Below are 19,955 nucleotides of genomic sequence, written 5' to 3' on the forward strand. Positions count from 1 at the left end.
GTATGTTTGTTAATTCACGTTTTATATGCTGCAGCGGACTCAACAGAGATGATAGAGGGCATGTGGCTGGGGGTGACTGTAGCCAGTCAGAGAGAGCAGCCTGGTGGAAGAGTGCTGGTAAGCCAATAGTTCTCTCCCAATGGTTAAAAAGCCTACTGTGTACTACTGTGTATCTTTACTTCCTGTAAATCATTCTGTAAATACAGTTAAATATTGTAAATAGTAGTGTTGCTAGCATTTGAACAATACCTGACTGTTTATATGTTTATACTGACTTGATTCCTCTCTTATACTGAATAGGCATGTGGTCACCGCTATGTCAAAATAGTGCGAGGTGGAACAGAAGAGCAGCGGAGAATGGTGGGCAAGTGCTATGTCCGGGGAAATGACTTGACCTTTGACAGTGGCGACGACTGGCAGACCCACCCGTATGAGGTCTGCAATCCCAACTTTGACATGGAGCTGGAGGGGATGTGCAACATGGGCATCTCTGGGGGCATGACAAAAAGTGATGTATACATTGGTTGCACTGGCAGCTATCTGTGGCAGGGTAAGTACTGTTAGCACTTTGTCATGCAATGAGTAAAATGGAGATATAAATGAAAACTCTGTGTTAGCATAGTCCAGAGGGGCTCTGCATTCCTTAAAATGGCTCTCCTTTATTTGAGTCTAAGCAACCTGGAGAGCTAAAGCTAAAGCTAAACCTGGCAAGCTAAAACTCAAGCCCCATCTAGGGTAGTGACTACCCTGGGTGCCCAGACAACTGGCACCAAACAAAGACAACAGGGCACTTGGCTCGAGCTTGTATCCATATACGACTGGTAACTCAGATACAGATATCAAAACTTTAGTAAACCCAAAAGATCTGAAAAACCCAACCTGGCTATCAACCATATGTGTTCATTGAAATATTAAGATCACACCCAAAACATTCTCTGTGAGATCTAATGAGTGCATTTAGGCAATTTTTGAGAAGGGTATTATCATATTTCTGCTTTGTGTTTTCTATGTAAACTTTGCTGAACACTTTCATTTCACACCCAAGATTTTGTATTAAAAGGCTGGCTGAGGGGAGTAAAGAAGTGATAATTGAAGCTTTTATTGCTGATCTTTTACAGTACTTGCTTTTACTGGTTTTGTCACCATAATAAAGTGTGTATGACATAGTTCAATAAACACATTTGTAAAAATACAAGTACAGATTGGGGGTGATCCAGGCATATTTTAATAGATTGGCTTTCGGCCCAGTTCCAAGTCTTAGTTTTAACCACAGTGTTCAGATAAACATTGGATGGCCTTGAGGCACCATTAGATTTGACTGAAGTGTTTTAAATAAACTGGGAATGTCAGTCAGACTGGACTATAAGAGATCATGAACAGTATAAAACTGTTTTTTAAAAAGTCTCTACTAAACTAAATAAGTCAGTCCAGAATGTCTTATTATAGAGACTGTTCTTAAAATAAAATGATTTTACTTTAGTGTTAAACTATGTCTGAATATTAACAGTTATTCATGAACAGGAATTGTGCACATAATCTGTTGTGCCCATAATATTGTGTGGTGCACATGCACACAAAAGGGGAGTCAGATTCTGATCTGACTGCATTCCTATATGTATTTTCTGATGGAGCACAACTGAATAACCATTTAACAGTCCATCAGTACTTGGTCTCACTAAAGCAATCAAATCCTTGCAGCAATGTTTCAACATTTGGTGTAAAGGCCTTCCTAGAAGAGTACAAGCTGTTAGTGCAGCAAAGTGGGGAAAACCCTTAATGTACCTTGATTTAGGAAGAAACCAGATTACCAAGTGTGTAAGTCCGCTAGCAGAACTGGTTAACCCTGCTGGAATGTGATATAACAAAGTGGGTACCTTTGTTTACCAGGTAATGTCCATGTAACATGGAGAGACACGACCCCAGGGTACACCTGGGATTACAACGACAAAGACTTTGGGCAGCAGGACAAGCGAAACAGCTACATGGGTATGGCTGTATTTGTTTTATGCAATGGTACTTTAAGTAGAAGCAGGTAGTGAGAGGTGACTGGTTCTGTTTATTCAAATAAACATATTTAGGTACACTTTCCATTGGAAAGTCCAGTGGACTTCTTGGAGTATATTTACTTTATATGTACTTTTATTGATTGTTTGTCATTTAAGTAAGTTTTTTTTTTATTAATTCATATAATTTCATATTCATACTGAGTTACAAATTCTTTTTCCAGATTTAATTTAATTCTGTTCAGTTGGTTCAACATCTAGACTTTTTGCATTTGCTTACACCACACTTTAAAGCTTTATCATTTTATTTTAATAGGAGATAAGGAGTTACTCAAGTTGCTTTTTTGCCAGGCTACTTTTACATGAGTGTGGCTATCCATCACTGATTACAGGTCACAGATTAGAAAACAGTGCATGTCACCAAAATATGTAATTGTTTCATATATATATATATATATATATATATATATATATATATATATATATGTGATGGAGAATGAATGCTTTGATTTTTAGGATACTCTGTTACTGAAGAGAAGAAATTATTGGACAGAAATAAGTACACAGTGGTCACAGGGGCTCCCAGAGATGAGTCAAGAGGGTCTGTCACGCTTGCAATGAAAGGAACGATCAACCTTGAGGTCAAGATTACAATTCCAGGGGAGCAAGTGGGCTCTTACTTTGGGAGTAGCATAGCAGTGACGGACCTCAACAATGATGAGTAGGTCACATTTACTAACTCAACCTCTTACCATTTACTGTTTGTTCACCCGTCTGATTGCGAATATTTGCCTGACAAAAATTTCCAACATTTTGCTTATAAATATGCTTTAAGTTTTCTTTTCAATACTAGCCAGATTTATCTGTAGAAAACAATATCACACATGTAAATGTTTGTGACAATATTAGTACATATTACGTGTGGTTGGTGTGGCGCAACACTACCTGCCACTGAGCTACCACACCATGTGTGAGACTGGGGTTTGATTCCCAGGCTGGGTGACTATGCTGCGCTACACCAATAAGAGTCCTTGGGCAAGACTCCCAACACTACACTGACCCACCTCTGTAATACGAGTTACCTTGTAAGTCGCTCTGGATAAGAGCGTCTGCTAAATGCTATAAATGTAAATGTAAATGTACATATTAATATGTAATATTAAAGTAACACTTTCAGGTGTTTAAGCAACTCTTAGGCAAGAAGAGTCTTCATACTAAGAAAGGCATTTTAAAAAAGTAAAAGTCAGTATCTGTAGCCTCCTTTTTGTGAACAAAGCTTAGAAGCGGCAGACCAGAGCATCTCTCCTCACTTATCTTAAATTACGCTTACGCCCCTGGCACTTGCATGCTCCATGCACATCTGCTTGCATACAGACATCTGACAATCTGCAAGCCCTCATCAACGTGTCGACAGCTCAGTGCCTTTCCATTTTCACAAAAATGTGAAATGTCTGTGTGGTAAAGGAAAAAAAATTACAAAACTTAATAATATCTACTTTGTTTGTCCCTTTTTCTACCTTAGCTGGAATGACCTGATCATTGGAGCACCATTCTATTTCGACCGCTACAAGGAGCAAGGTGGAGCCGTGTATGTCATCATGAATGAGAACGGATCATTCGGGAACAAAAAGATAGTCCTAAAGGGCATCAGGGGTTCAGCATTTGGAATCGCTGTGGCAGCTGTAGGAGATGTCAATCAGGATGGATTCCAAGGTGTCATTTTTTTAAGGATCTCATCATGTGCTAAAGTAAATGCTAAAGTATATACCTTTTAGTTATTTTATTAGGTACAACTACCTTGTAAGTCTACTCATTGGTTATTTTATAATTTTATGCCTACCATATACAGTCATGTAAAACAATTAGGACATCCCAGGAAAACCTCTAAAACCTCTTTAAAAATATTTTAAACTATTGCCATTTGATCTTCATTTAAACAATATAGAGATATGCCGAGATATTTAACTAAACACATAAAACTGAAGAAATGTTTTTTTTTTTTTTTAAATATGTCTGTAAAAAACAGTTTTTTTTGTTTTCATGTGGAAAAAGTTTATATTTACATACACACCTTTATCACTACTTAATATTAGATTCTGGTGCAGTACATAATCTGCAGATGATTAGAACATCACTAGAAATTATTTAAACCTCAGATATTTAGTTAGTTTTGCTTTTGTTTGTTAAAGTGAGTGGTATCACAATGGTTGTATGGAAGAACAATTACAAGTAACACCACTATCCAGGTATTTTAACTTATCATATAGTTATGCACTATATTGTAATGTAATGTAATGTAATGTAGGGGTGTCCTGTTTTTTTCCTTTTGTCCTAATTTCTATTAATTACAGATGATTAATTATTTTTAAAGGTTATTTATTTAGTTGTATTTGTTTAATTACATTACCTATATCTCTCAGCACATTTAAAATGAAGGTCATATGTCCACATGTTTAAATATGTTCAAAACGGCAAAGGTTTTCTTGGGGTGGCATATTTTTTCACATGACTGTAGGTGTACTTACTATATATTTGGATTCCACTGTCATAGTGGTATGATAGTAGTCAGTATGTATACAGTTCATTCATGGATGTCACATTGCAGAAAAGAGTATCAAAGCAAAAGACACAAATGAAAAACAACAAAAAGCAGATTGCTACCACCTAAAGGACAAATGACTCTTGTATGAAGAAAATTCAGTTGCTGTCTCCTCTTCTTTGCTTTCTTGTGTCAGACTTTGCAGTAGGAGCTCCTTTTCATGATTCTGGAAAGGTATATATATGGATGGGGAGCAAAGAAGGAATAACGAAGGACCCCAGTCAGGTAAGATCTGCCTGAGCTCCTTTGCCCCTTAAAGGAAGGAGAATGTATTTCAGTATAACCATACAGTTCATTTCAGATCAGCAAATATTGTTTCAGGAGAATATAACAAGTTGTACTGTTCTATAATACTTTTCTTTTTTAGGTTATTGAAGGGAAGTCTGTGGGCTCCAATACATTCCAGACATTCGGTTATTCTCTCAGTGGAGGCATGGACATGGATGAAAACAAATACCCTGACATTTTGGTTGGCTCTCTTGATGACCGTATAGCCCTTCTGAGGTCAGTATTCCATTCTTTACTCCTATGTTCCAGACCAGATACAGAGTAAGATCCAAGGAGACCAAAAAGAGAGTCTAAATCCACAGGTCATAGATGAAATACTATATAATCATAGATTATATACTACTTTTTTTTTTTTAAAACCAAAAAGCTCACATTAATTTAATGAACTTCTGGCTTTGTTTTCATACATTTGCTTAATGTAATTACTAAATGCATTTTTGTACATTTTTACAATGGGGAAGAAGATACCAAACTTTCACAAAAATAAATCAGGCAAGCTGATAAGCTAACATTGATGCACATTTTAACTAGCAAATCCTTTGTGTTTACAACTAAAATCTTAAATGTAAAGAATCATTCAATCTTTAAAGAAAGATTAATGGATTGTTATTTAAATGAATATTCCACTAATTTACAAACTAGCTTCTGCTTTAAGGAACTATCTATTGAAACATTCTATAGGAAAGCAAACTGTTATTTTTAAAGAATTTGATTTCTTTTTAGAAGTGTACAAAGCACACAAAACACACAAGACATCAATAGTGGAAATATTGAGACATACATAAACAAGTGAACAGGGTACAATTAATAATGAGGCAATGAGTCCCTCTAGTGGCCAGAACTGAAAGTTTTCTAAGTTGAATTACATTTATATTCAATCATGCATATCTGGAGTAACTGGAGTATTTCTTTTAAGTAACTACCCCAACACAGGTGCTCTGTGATATTCAAAATGTTTTTTTATAAACCACTAAATGTTATTTTATTATTATTTTAGGGCACGTCCAGTCATTCATTTATCCAGAAATTTTACAGTAGAGCCAAAGATTGTTGACCCCCTTCAGTGCAAGGATGCTTGGTAAGGAGACTTATTCTTGGCTGAAACTTTTAATTTGCATCTCTAGCAGAATATGTAATGTTTTTTTTTTTACCAAAACAATATGCATATTTACAGTGTGACAGTAAAGATGTGCTTTGCCTATACACTGAGCAATGGAAACCGTGACTTCAAGAATGAGATTTGTAAGTGACAACAATACAAGCATGTACACGGCAGGCAAAAAGTATTTTTAAAGTATGAAAGAGTTTGTTAAAGTATAACAAATTCAATATTTTACAGTCAATTAGCCAGAAACTAACATGTTTACCAACATATGTATTTCCAGAATATTCCATTGGTTTGTTACAAGTTGTACATATTAAATCCAGTTACATACTGGATTTAAATACTTACATATTAAATCCAGTTTATAGTTTCTCATTCTAATTATAATCATAATAATTTCTCTAAATAAAGTCTTTAGGTGAGCATCTAAATATGGCAGACAGATGTTTATAATTACAACTGCAGTAGAACTCTCCAGGAGGTAAAAAAAAATATTACTGTAGATGTTATTTGATATGTTCTTTTATGTTAATAATCTGATATCTCTTATAGTACAGATGTTTATTTTTAATGAAGTTGGTATATTGCTTTTAAATGTTTGGTCTGGCTGTGGGTATGATTGATTAGGTTAATGTCTCACATAAGATGCCTCAAACTTTGACCACATGTCCACACTTGTGTTTTCTTAGCTGTGAAATACACTGTAGAAGCTGATCGTGCTCTGCGGAACCCAAGGGTCCAGTTTGTTGACACCAAACTGAACACATACACAGGCACCTTGGCTTTCTCCTCCTCCACCTGCCAGGAGCTCAGACTGAGTGTGAATGTAAGAGACAGTTAAATATATTTTGACCCCAATTTATTAAGATCATATTTCAAAATAATGGGCTAAAGTATCACTGTCTGTGTGCATATAAATTTGGGTGTATAAATGCATTTATGACATTTACTTACAATCATGGATCATAGACATGAATACCAATGCAATATTGGCCCTTGTGATATCTGTCAACTGTTCTATTATTGTGGTTGAATGAGTGTACAATGTATGTTTTTTTCTGAAATCAGCAAAGGTTAACTATATATATAGGGGCAAAAACATTTATACACTAACCTAATATTTGTTTAAATATTTGCACCTTATCAGACACTTTTGATAATCAACAAGCTTCTGGCAGAATTCTGGTTAAATATTTGCTCATCTTGGTAGATCTGATTCAATTTTCTTTGTGGCACAGACTCACAACAGACTCAACTTGAAAGTCTTTAAAATGCTTTTGAAAGGCCCATTCCAAAGGCTTAATCCATTCCACAACCACGTTTCTTGAGTGCTTGTGGTCGGAGTTCTGTTGGGATACCCAGTTGTTTCCATCCACTTGGTGCAATGTACCAGTTAAACTAGCAGCAAAACCTATGAGACCACCACAATGCTTAACAGTTAGTACAGTGTTTTTGGAGTTGAATGCCTTACCTTTGTTCCTCCAAAGATATGTGGCCAATCAACTCAATCTTTGTCTTGTCTTTTTTAATACAACTTGCCCTTAGAAGGCTTTCTTTGTCCATGTCAGCAGAAACCTTTAGTGAAGTCGATGTCAATCCAGTCATTGTAAAACTTAACTGGCAGCGGCTTCCAGTTTATGGCAGGCCTGTGCCTTGCTGGTTCTTGGATTATTTCTGATCATCCAAACATTTTTATGTATAGTTGTTTAAACTGATGAACTTGGAATCTACAGTTGTTTAGAAATGGCTCCAATAGACATTCAATCTTCTATTTCAATCTCTGATCATCCTTCTCAGATCTGCACTGAACTCTTTAGACTTTCCCATTGTGTGGGTCAATGGAGTGCCGTCAAACAAACTCTTTTTATGTGGGCACAGAGAAGCTACCAGCTGTAGTTAATCATAATTACAGAATATCAATAGGCACTGATCTTTCTGCATCACAAAATAAATGATAATAAAAGTATTGATAATTAATTAGTAAAATTATTAATAATAGCAACCAGAAAAAAAATACTATTTTGTCTTTAACACTGTTTTTGCTCCACAAACATGTTGACAAGCAATTATTGTACCTCTAGGCATATATCTAAATGTTACCAGGTATGGGCTACAGGGGTATAAAGTCTGTAGCATTGGAGCAGTGGAACTGTGTTCTCTGGAATGTTGGTGCACCAACCAACACTGGGAAGCTGGGAAGTTTGTCCAAATCTTGACCTCACTAAAGCTCTTGTCACTGAATGCAATCACATCCACACAGGATTGATCTGAAATCTAATAAAAAGCTTTCCCTGGTCAGGAGAGACAGTTACTCCAATAAAGGCAGGATTCATTTTAATACCATTGGTTTGTTTTGGAAGAAACAATAAATTAACATGTGTCCCAATACTTTTGTTCATATCATGTAGTTGTTCCCAATAACCAGCAAATACATATAAAAAGATCATATTATGTTTATCATACATTATGTTTATCATGTTTAGATCATACACAATGCACACATGTATAGGTGTCCATTACATATAATTTTAAGATACTCTGTGTTTTACCCCTCTGTAGGAGCAAGTGAAGAACAAGCTGGATCCAGTTGTATTTCTGCTGAATGTGTCCCTACATGAGCCCATAATCATGGCCCAGCAGTCCCTGCCGAACCTGGACGCTTTTCCTGTGCTGAGCAGCCAGCCAAGGGTGACTGAGAAAGCTGAGGTATAGAGCATTCATTTTAAATCTTAATAAATAAATGAAAAAGATAAATAAATGGCTTGATGACACCTCTCTTTGCTGTTTTAGATCAACTTTCAGAAGGAGTGTGGTTCTGATAACAAATGCAGCAGTAATTTGCAGGTGAAGGCAGAGTTTGCAAATGAACAGCAAGTACTCTTCCCCAGGTAAGCTGTAAAAAACATATGAGAAGGAAAAGCTGATTTTATCTGGATTTTTTTTTTCATAATTTTTATCGAAGTGTTATCATTGTTTATTTTTACAATATATTTCTCCATGACAGAATCATTATTTAATTTTAATTATTTGATCCAATTCCTAATGCTTAGTTTTAAGTTGTTTAAGCAAACTAGTATTTTAGAGCCCTGAAGAAGGCAGATATATGTAAGTTAAAGTAGACAGATAATGACTATGTTGGGTAAGTTATAGTGTTATAGTTATAGTTATAGTGTGACAAAATCAGCTGCATTTAGAACTTTTAAAACATTGCAACCTTCAGCAACATTATTAGTTATTCTATAGAAATCATATGTGCTTAAAGGTTTTATACAAAAAGCTTGGCACTAGCAGTTGTTTTGTCCATGACACCACTGGACATTGTAGGAATACACACAGGTTGGGTAATTGGCAGTCCAAATTAGTAAAGAAATGGCAGAAAAATCTGATACAAATATATGTATATGCATTTTTATTACTGAACTCTCTATAGTTTCTGTCATCAGTGTAATGACTGTTAGGCAATACGTGTACTCTTGTAACTATTCCAGTGAGAACAGATTTGATGTGTTATGCTCTGTCCAAAGTGATAGAAAAGGTCAGACAATGGAGTACAACAACAGTATTAAAAAGCTGACTTTGCTGGTGGAGGTGACCAATCTACCAGAGCAGGGCAGGGAGGCAGAGGATGCTCATCAGGCCGTTCTCAACATCACCATCCCTCCGACACTGAAGTATTCTGGCTGGCGCCCACAGGTCAGGCCATACTATAGTACCCTTAGAATAAATAATTATCTGCTATGCAGAAATGGTCAGTAGTGCAAACTATTTGTTGTTGTGTTTTTTTTTCCAAAAATAGGACCTAGACATAGTATGCAGTCCCAACACAACTGTGATCTGTGAGTTAGGGAATCCGTTTAAGAGTAACAAAAAAGTAAGTACATTTGTCTGTGAAGCACAGTATGTCAACATTCTATTATAAAGTACCTAATAATATCAATTCAAAACCAGTCAATGTTTGAAAAGTGTTTTCAATCAAATGTTTCCTTTGTTTTCTTTTTTACATCGAAACAATGAAAAAACTGAAAAAAGTGTTACACAAGTCAAGCAGTCTCTTAAAAACCAGTTGTAGGTATGTTAACATACCAGCCTTTAGATCAGTGTTGGGGTTCATAGTATAAAAACTCATTTTAAAAAGATGTGTAGAGTCTGAGATAAAATAAGCAGGTCTGATCTATACTGACAATTCTTCCATAACACATAACCAATCCCCCTTTCACCCACAGACCACTTTTCAGGTTATATTTGAAACTTTTATAACCCTTTACACTGATCAGATCGAGACACAACTCCAGCTGTCTACGTAAGTGTCTTATGTCTCATAAAGTATTGCTTGTTGTCTGTCCTAATGATGTAGATAGATGTAGATAATGATGTGAAAGTCAATTTGGATAAATTAAGGAACCATTTAAGAATGTTGACAACATCTGCACTGTTGTGTTGTATGTGTCCAGTCTTAGTGAACAGAGTGATCTCAACCCTGTGTCCATCGTCCTCAACGTGCAGAATAAAATCGTCCCTTCCTTCTCCATGTATGTCCTTGTACACACATATTTTACATGCTTTTATTTCGCATATACAGTGGCAGTAAGAACATTTGTGAACTCTTTGGAATTTTATGATTTTCTTCATTAATGTGCCTAAAATAGTAACACAAAAATATGAGCTTTCAGGTCTTTATTGAGCGCACTCATTCAACAGTCAAAGTGGTAGTGGAAAAAGTAAGTGAACCCTTAGAATTAAGGAATTAATTGCTGGTTGACCTCCACTTGGTAGCAGTGACCTCATCCAGGCGCTTCCTGTAGCTATGGACCTGCATGTCGCTCAGGAGGAATTTTAGCCCATTCTTCCTGGCAGAACTGCTTTAGTTCCCTGGACGTCTCATGTGTATGGCTCTCTTCAAGTCAATCCATAGGATTTCTAAAGGGTTGAGATCTGGGCTCTGACATAGCCACCAAAAGGCGGATTTATTAAGCCATGATAAATTCTGTCGTGGATTTGAACACCTGTCTGTGTTTTGGGTCATTGTCCTGTTTTATCTCCCAACTTCTACAGAGTTCAGCTGATGTACAGACACTCTCACATTATCCTGTAGAATGTTTTGATACACTTGGTAAATTATCTTTCCCACAATGATTGTAAGATGGCCAGGCCTTGATGCAGCAAAGCAGGCCCAAATTATAATGTTCCATACTTTACGGTTGGGATAATAGTTTCACAGTGATATGCAGTACCTTTTTTATGCCAGATGTAGCCCTGCTTGCTCAAGGTTTTACTGACCGTAGACTCATGAACACAGCTGTGAGCCTGTACCAATGACGCCTTCAAATCTTTGGCTGTCACTCTGGGTTGTTTCTTTACTTCATTGATAAGTCTCCGTTGTGCTCTTGGGGTAATTTTGACTAGGCACCCTCTTTTTGGCAGAGTAGCAAATTGTTTCTATTTGTTGATTGTTTGCCTCAAAGTAGACTGTGAATTTCTAAAGTCTTTGAAATCACTTTGTAACCCCAGCTTTATGTAAATCAATTATTTTTGGATTGTAGATCCTCTGATAGCTCAGATCACATTTTATGACAAATTAATGCAGAAAACCATACAGTTCCAAAGGGTTCACATACCTTTTCTTGCCGCTATATATATTTCAATGTCTTAAACTTTTTTTATTGTGTATGTTTCACTCTCCTCTTTCCTATAGAGAAAAGCCAATGGTGAACACTTTTTTCAGTGGCAAAGTTGTGGGTGAATCTGCCATGAACAACACAAGTGACGTGGGGAGTCTAGTGGAGTTTGTATTTAAAGTGAGGATACCTTTGGGTGGCAATATATCTATTTTAAACTCAAGCAGCAATTATGTTAACAATGCTTATGTTAATAAATATAGGTTAAAAGTTTATTAGTGGAATTAGTATGCTTGTTAATACATTTGAGCCGAGCAGTAGTATTATTCAAAAACATGGCGCTATTAAGTCTCAATAGCTCAATTGTTTAGAACAGAGTTTTAATGATGTAGGTGTATTGTTATCATGAGATTTAGTAGCTTGCTGGCAGTTGACCAGACATTCAGATTTTTGCCACAGACAGCAGATTTTTTTGATAGCGGGACATAAAAAAAAACTGAGTTGCTCTGACGGATTGCAGGTGAGTGTGACTGGTGAACCGTTGGGAGAGATGGGCACTCTGGTTGTGGAGTTTGAGTGGCCATATGAGGTGACGAATGGAAAATGGCTGCTGTATTTAACAGAGATCTTGACCAATGGGACATCTGAGCCACGCTGTTTTCCGGCTGGAATAGTCAACCCACTCAACCTCACAGTGAGTACAAGGACACAGGCTATGTTCAAAGGAACACTTTAAAGTACTCAATAGTTCAGCGAACAGACATGATCCCTAGTCACTAGTCTCTTTACTGGAAAATGTACCAGATTTATTACAACACTGTTATATCCTAATGTTGCCAACCATATACAGAAACAACGTTTAGCATCAAATTTGAAGTTCTCACATTAAAGTTCAACTTTGAATTCTGATTGACAAAATGCCTCCTGGCTAACCTTCCACACAATTACAGTGGAGGAAATAAGTATTTGACCCCCCCACTGACTTTAAAAGTTTTAATACTGGTTAAATAAAATTACATCTCATAATTTTATGCAAGCTTTATTTTAACACATAGAATATCAAAAGAAAAACTGAGAAAATTACACTAAATGAGAAATAAAAATTAACTTGCATTTCATTGAAGGAAATAAGTTTTTGGCCCCCTAGTAAAACATCATTTAATACTTGGTGGCAAAACCCTTGTTGGCAAGCACAGCAGTCAGACGTTTCTTGTAGTTTTTTATAAGGTTTACACTTCAGGAGTAATTTTGGCCCACTCCTCTCTGCAGATCATCTCCAAATCCTTGGTTTTTAGGCGTGCATTTGGAAACGCGAAGCTTTAGCTCTCTCCATAGATTTTCTATGGGATTGAGGTCAGGAGACTGGCTAGGCCATTCCATGACCTTGATATGCTTCTTATGGAGTCACTCCTTTGTTTCCTTGGCTGTATGTTTTGGGTCGTTGTCGTGCTGGAAGACCCATCCATGACCCATTTTCAGTGCCCTGGCAGAGGCAAGGAGGTTGTCACCCAGGATTTTGTGATACTTCTTCCCGTCAATGCGGTGAAGTTGACCTGTGTCCTTAAAAGAAAAACACCCCCAAAACATAATACTTCCACCACCATGCTTGACAGTGGGGATGGTGTTCTTAGGGTCATTTTCTGTATTTTTCTTCCTCCAAACACGTTGAGTTGAGTTGAGTTGAGGCCAAAGAGCTCAATTTTGGTCTCATCTGACCACAGCACCTTCTCCCAGTCTCTCTCTGAATTATTAATATGTTCATTGGTGAACTTGAGGCGGGCCTGGACATGAGTCTTCTTGAGCAGAGGAACCTTGTGTGCACTACAGGATTTTAAACCATTACGTCTCAGTGTATTACCAATGTTTTTTTTGGAGACTGTGGTCCTAGCTGCCTTGAGATCATTAACCAGCTCCTCCTGTGTAGTTCTTGGCTGATTTCTAACCTTTTTCATGATCAATGAGACTCCACAAGGTGATATGGTGACATGGTGGAAATGTTGGAGTGTCACTGAGTCTCTTTACACAGGTTACAATTTGGGACAGGTGTCTCTCATGCAGGTAACGACTTCATTGAGATTAGGGTCTGTCAGTGGTCTGTGGGAGCCAACATTAGTCATGGTTTTTAGGGGATCAAATACTTAGTTCCCTCAATGAAATGCAAATTATTTTTTATTTAAATTTTATTTCATTTTCTAGATTTTCTTTTTGATATTCCATCTCTCACTGTTAAAATGAAGCTACCATAAAAATCATAGACTGTTTCATTATTTGTCAGAGTACAAACTTTCAAAATCAGTGGGGGATCAAATACTTATTTCCTCCACTGTATATCCTTTCTTTGTTATCAGTTGTCAGAAAAGAATCCCAAACGCAGTAAGCGAGACTTGGATGCTAACCTGCCCCAGACAGATGCAGCTAGGACCCTCCTCACTCCCCGCAAGACCCACCTACTGGTATGACACACAACCTCATACACTTAGCTGTTAAATAGTAGATTATTTATTACAGTTGACTATAATATAATTACAGAATTGGTTTAATGGTTTAATTACAAGATGTGACAAAAGCATTGTAAAAACATAAAGTATAGGTTTCAAATCATGAGATCTCCTCCTCTACTTATGACCACAAATGTGGTCTTACTACACTTACTACATTTGGTTTGTTTCAATTAAATAGTGAGAAATCGTTTATTTATAATTGCACCAGGGTTTTATTTTCACCGATAAATGCCACATTCAATAATTATTTGCTTTATATGTTCAGAGGTACAGTAATTGCTTACTAACATGTCTGTGAAGCATTAACAGTTTGGTTGCCTTTACTGGCATGCAGGAGTGCTCTAAGCAAACAGCTCACTGTGTGACCTTCTCCTGCCCCCTGAGAAACATGTCCACCAAGGCTGCGGTCACCGTCAGGGCACGAGTATGGAACACCACCATGCTGGAGGTGAATGTCAATCACAAGCATGAACCTTTGCTGGATTTATTTTGCTAATTTATGTGAAATAGTGAGAAATGATTTGCATACAATTGCACTCTGCTTTTGTTATCACTCCCAGGAGCTTTTTACTACATACACTATATGGACAAAAGTATTGACACACCAGCTTATTCATTGTTTCTTTTGATATCAAGGAAAGTAAAAGGTTTGTCTTACCTTTGTTGGAGTAACTGTCTGTACTGTCCAGGAAAGGCTTTTTCACATATTCTGGAATACTGCTGTGAGGCTTTAATTGCATTCATCAACAAGAGTGTTAGTGGCATTAGGATGTTGGAGAATCACCATCCTACCAACTGCCCAACTCATTCCCAAAGTATTAGATAGAGCACCATCATTCCAGAGAACACAGGTTCACTACTCAACAGCTCACAACAAGCTGTGTGTATGTGCATTTTCACATCTGTGTCAGCAATGGATGTAACTTAGTAGCTGAGTGTATTCATTAGTAAGGGTGTCCCTGAACATTTTTACATAGTGTTTGCCTAGAGGTACAATAATTGCTTACCAACATGTCTGTGGGGCATAAACAGTGCTATCTGTTTGGTGTGCAAAGCTTGCTTTTTTGTTTTGCACTGTAAGACCAGGGTTACTATTAATGGAACAAGATGCTAAATAGATACTCTAAATCTGTTAACCTCCTATTGTACTTATGAACACAAATACAGATTTCTAGAATAAAAACTTTAGTTTTTAAGTTTTCTACGTTTTTTTTTTCTTGATTCGGTGCAATAGTCAGAAATAATTTTTATACAGTCACTAAATGAAATTAAATATAGATTTACACAAATGTCACCCTCACCCAAATATGGTCAGCCACAACATGTTCATATCTATTGGTTTAATGCCAGTTGCATACCTTAACCACATACTTGCCTCAGACCACAACCGAGTTGTTCACGACACTCAAATAGACCTGCTCATGTGGTTTTTAACACTGTATTACACACAATTGAAAAATAATGAATGACTAAATACATTGCATATTTAAATATAGTAGTAACCATGATTTTGAAGTTGAAGATTTCTCCTTTTTTGCTTTCATATAGTCATATATATTCATTACTTGTTAGGTACATTAACTTTGTACCACCAGTGCAGAAAAAAAAAATAATTTTGTACTCATCACTCAACATACCATATAAAATACACCTTTTTTTTTACTCAGGACTATGCCAGCACTTTTCGAGCGACTGTAAAAGGACATGTCACGCTGATGCTGGTGACCGATAAACCTACTATAAAAATGGACAACCAAACCATAGAGGTTAGCAGGCACACAATTTGTTTCACTGATCAGTTTGTTGGTTGTTTGGTGAAAGGACACAAAGCCATTTATCATTTTGACCTTCATTATCTCTTTCTCTGTAGTTTATAGTCAACATTGATCCTGTGCCAGGGGAAGAGACACCATATAATGCTCCTCTCTGGATCTACATTGTCGCAGGTGTAGCAGGAATCATTTTACTAGGCATCATCACCCTAATACTATGGAAGGTACATTAAGCACATTCTTTTTATATGGACATGAATGTCATGGAAATATTGGGCTTTCAGTGATTTCTTTGAACTGTTTGGGGCAGGATGAATGTACAACATACATTTTTATTATGTTATTTTATGAAAGATGTATGGATATATGAAAGAGAACAGTTTAAAGTAAACCATAAAACCTCAGTGTTACCGTGACATTTATATCCATAATGAGTGCATGTAAATTTGATCAAAAGTGTTACTAAAGGGCCTATGAATTGGGAATGAGTGGAAGTACAGGGGAAGGTTTTCTTTGGGTGGATGCTGAGAGTATATACTGCAGTATATACTGTCAGTACCTTTGAATTAGAATGACGAGCAACTACCATTGATTTAGGTTTGCTCTACTAACTTATCCATTTTCTGCTTGGTTTATTTCATAGCCATTGTTGCAAGTTTGGACACACTTTAAAGAGTGCTGGCAATAATCACATTTGACCTAAAATTATAGTGTTATTTCATTTTATCTATGTATCTTATATATTGTAATATATAATAGCTGAAAATCTATGTTAAAAACATATGTTAACTCGCTAGCAACACTGAAACAGCTGATGTCATGAACTTTTTGCTTGGCCTGTTTAGAAATATCTGTGCTAATAGTGTGACTTTTCACACATATACAACATAGACTGATCTGAAATTACTAATGGACCCATCACAACCCTAACCAGGAAGCAGCAAATAAGAAAATGAATGCATGAATGCAAATTAATAATACACATAACCAACTTTAGTTTGGTACAATTATCATTAGGCATAATGACATTTTTTATGACACAATGGCCCTTACCATCTTTCCAAAAGCCTGAGAACTGTAAAGCTTCCTTTCATGAACTGAACTTGCAATTACCATTCCCCCTTCCTGGCAGTGTGGTTTCTTTAAGCGTGCTAGTCGAAGAGAGATGTACGAGGCCAAGGCTCAAAAAGCTGAGATGAGGATACAGCCATCTGAGACAGAGAAGCTGACTGAAGACTACTGAGTCTGCAGGGGGGTCAACACTGGCCCCCCAGCGACCCCTGTTGGTACCCCTCGGTAATGCAGCGTTGTGGATTCACTCTTGAACTATCTTTCCACTATTTCATTCTTTTATCAGCTGTTTTTCAGCAATCTGCCTTGACCTGTGCTCACTCTTTCCAAATCCAAAAGATATTTACTTTCTCACTCTTTTTTCACCTAAACTGCATGGCAGCTAAAGTAGAAAGTGTAAATGTCCTTGTCTGGTGGGATTGTACTGGATTGGTGTTGGGCTTGTTTTTCTAGTGCCATTTCCAGTTGAGCTACAAACAAGCTATTTTGGCCACAGTGATTCCAATTACTTGGAAATGAAGCATGGAAAAAAACATGTATTTGTGTGAATTAGCTTTTCTGCTAGTTGTTTCTTTAAAAATATATATTTTGCTTATTTTAGGTCCTGGAATCACATTGAATCAGATTTAGTGAACGCTAATGAGTGAAGTTACTGACCGCTCTTGTTCCATTATTCTCATGACCTCTCTCTCTCTCTCTCTCTCTCTCTCTCTCTGTTTCGCTTTCTGTGTCTCTATCTCTATCATTCCCTTTCCCTCTTTCTTGCAGTGTGGCTTTTTTAAGAGGGCTGTCTACTACAAGATCATGCCTAAGTACCACGGAGTGAAAATACGCAAAGAAGACAGGTACAAGTTTAGCAGAGCCTTCCGGCCTGAGCACGAGCTCAACAAAAAACTCTGGGTCACCAACTGGACAGAAATGCAAGAATATTACTACTGAATGTCACTGGAAACATGTTCTAACCCACCAGCTCAAGGTGACTGGGGGATTTCCTTTCCTATCTCTTGATGACAAGAAATTAAATGACATGGACATTGAACACTGTCTGGCACTCAAATGACGCATCTCAAATGTGGATGGATACATTTCTTCATTGTCTTTGCCATTTAGTTCAATATCATATCACCTATGTTGTGAATGTCCTGCTGTTCCATCAGTGGAAACTTCGACCATTCACTGAGACATGAACTGGGATTTATTATTTTTACATCTACTTGAGTATGGAGATTTTCCCAATCCTCAAACTGAAGTTATTGCAGGACAATAATGCCTTCTGCATGTATGTATTTTGCCTATAGTTGCCTGTTGCAAGTGCCTGTGTGCAGCTTTTATGCGTAATGGCTACACAAAATCTATTAATCTAATCAAATGAGATCATCGGATTATGTTTTATTTAAGGCTCATTTGTGCCACGTTGCAAGGTCTTTAATGGAGTCGTTCTACTAAATGAAGCATACAATTGTCCCCGTAGTTGATCAGCCAAGACATTATTGGTGTCTGTTTGCTGCGTTAGTTTTGCACTGGAGCTAACAAATAACAGAAACCTAGATTCCATCAATTAGCATCATCCAAATCGCATGCTTAAATAATCTTACACTTGCCTCAAATTGCTGTCCAGTAATCCTAAATAGACTTGCTTACCTGGTGTCTGACACTTTGGCATACTGGTGTCTGAAAATGGATAAATAAATATGTTATATGTTATATATGGCTAAAAATATATACATATTTTTATATATATACATTATAAACTAATGTTAGAATCCGTTATTACAAAGCCACCAGCTTTGAAGCATGCAAACATTCTGTTGACATCATTTCAAAAGTTAAGACGGTAAAAATAGCCCACAATTGATGAAACCACATATTTTTGTATTTTCAGACACCAAATGTCTTGAGTGATTGACTTGTTTGGGGTAAGAAGAAAATTCTTAATTTAAGGTTACAGCACATGGTTACAGCACCCTTGTTGTTCAATAACTCCCGTCATGCAAATGTTGTTTTCCTATTCTTAGCACATCCACTTCAGTTTAGAAAGGGCTTGTTCTTTAGCTGATTAGTTGGATCGGGTGTGTTAGGAGCAGAGAAAACTGGGGTCGTCCAAGACCAGGGTAGAAAACCACTGGGCCACCCAGTGGTGCTCACACTCCAACTGACACTGTGAGTGACACAAGTCACAATTTTATTGTTAAAAGCACTCTGAATATGACTGCACGGGTAATATGACATTTATGACTTTCGTGAGGGATTTCATTGTTCATTGTTTATTGATTGTACAGTGATTTAGCTTTCTAGAGGCCCCTCTAGAAAGAGTACCAGTCAAATGTTTGGACACACCTACTCATCACCCAAGTCTTTGTCTTTATTTTCCACATTATAAAATGAAAGCAAAGACATAAAAACTATGACAATAACAGAATTATAGTGTGACCAAAAAGTGATGAAAAAATCTAAAGATTCTATTTTAGATTTTTCAGAGTAGCTTTAGTATTTTCCAACAGGCTTGAAAAATGCACATACACATACACTGCACCCATGCTGGCTGATGAAAGTAACTTTTTTTATTGTTACTTTTTGAAAGGTAAAGTTCTTAACAGAATTAAGACTCTTTCATATTAGGATATGATGTGCTTAACTACTTTGAGTAGTAAGCCAATATACACTGGAGAATATACTTTTTTTTTACCACACAAGGTGTTTTTATTAATGTTGTACTTGTCTGGAGATATTAATGCACAACGAGATTATTGATGGTTCAGTTGAAGTGAGATGTTGCTTCAAAAGGAAACAATGCATTTTAAAAGCAAAACTTAGAACAGTACGTGTCTTGCTTTTTTGCTTGTTTAGTTTTGTGAAAGTAAGAATCTTCCTATGAATTATTTTAATTACACTGCTGTTAAGTTTCATATAAAACCCCTACGACCCATTAGGTGCAGTGTGGGAATCGCTCCATTACTTCAGCAGTAAATGACGAGGTTATTCATAATGTGAGCTTTATGGA

At 36.8% G+C, this 19,955-nt stretch overlaps 1 protein-coding gene across 3 annotated transcripts in view; it reads left to right on the forward strand.

The window, feature by feature from the left end:
* itga3b (integrin, alpha 3b) overlaps positions 1-19,883 on the forward strand; it is a 36,115-nt gene extending 16,232 nt beyond the window's left edge. Inside the window, exons 3-26 of one of the 3 annotated variants that reach the window (XR_011978253.1) lie at positions 35-117; positions 301-550; positions 1,888-1,986; positions 2,520-2,724; positions 3,526-3,716; positions 4,739-4,827; positions 4,970-5,106; positions 5,888-5,968; positions 6,065-6,132; positions 6,685-6,821; positions 8,555-8,701; positions 8,786-8,883; positions 9,520-9,688; positions 9,792-9,866; positions 10,219-10,295; positions 10,447-10,524; positions 11,688-11,790; positions 12,131-12,304; positions 13,959-14,063; positions 14,446-14,559; positions 15,779-15,877; positions 15,982-16,107; positions 17,016-17,179; positions 17,723-17,813. Coding sequence is in view for 2 of the 3 variants with exons in the window: in XM_072668073.1 (XP_072524174.1) it covers positions 35-117; positions 301-550; positions 1,888-1,986; positions 2,520-2,724; positions 3,526-3,716; positions 4,739-4,827; positions 4,970-5,106; positions 5,888-5,968; positions 6,065-6,132; positions 6,685-6,821; positions 8,555-8,701; positions 8,786-8,883; positions 9,520-9,688; positions 9,792-9,866; positions 10,219-10,295; positions 10,447-10,524; positions 11,688-11,790; positions 12,131-12,304; positions 13,959-14,063; positions 14,446-14,559; positions 15,779-15,877; positions 15,982-16,107; positions 17,723-17,893 (2,876 nt within the window). In the remaining variant the exon portion in view is untranslated. Of the gene's footprint in view, positions 1-34; positions 118-300; positions 551-1,887; positions 1,987-2,519; positions 2,725-3,525; positions 3,717-4,738; positions 4,828-4,969; positions 5,107-5,887; positions 5,969-6,064; positions 6,133-6,684; positions 6,822-8,554; positions 8,702-8,785; positions 8,884-9,519; positions 9,689-9,791; positions 9,867-10,218; positions 10,296-10,446; positions 10,525-11,687; positions 11,791-12,130; positions 12,305-13,958; positions 14,064-14,445; positions 14,560-15,778; positions 15,878-15,981; positions 16,108-17,015; positions 17,180-17,722 lie in introns of all 3 variants that reach the window. The other 2 variants (XM_072668073.1, XM_072668074.1) reach the window with 2 other exon arrangements.
* Positions 19,884-19,955: the final 72 nt, after the last annotated feature.

Source organism: Salminus brasiliensis, chromosome 22 (assembly GCF_030463535.1).
Source record: "Salminus brasiliensis chromosome 22, fSalBra1.hap2, whole genome shotgun sequence".
Classification (NCBI taxonomy): domain Eukaryota; kingdom Metazoa; phylum Chordata; class Actinopteri; order Characiformes; family Bryconidae; genus Salminus; species Salminus brasiliensis.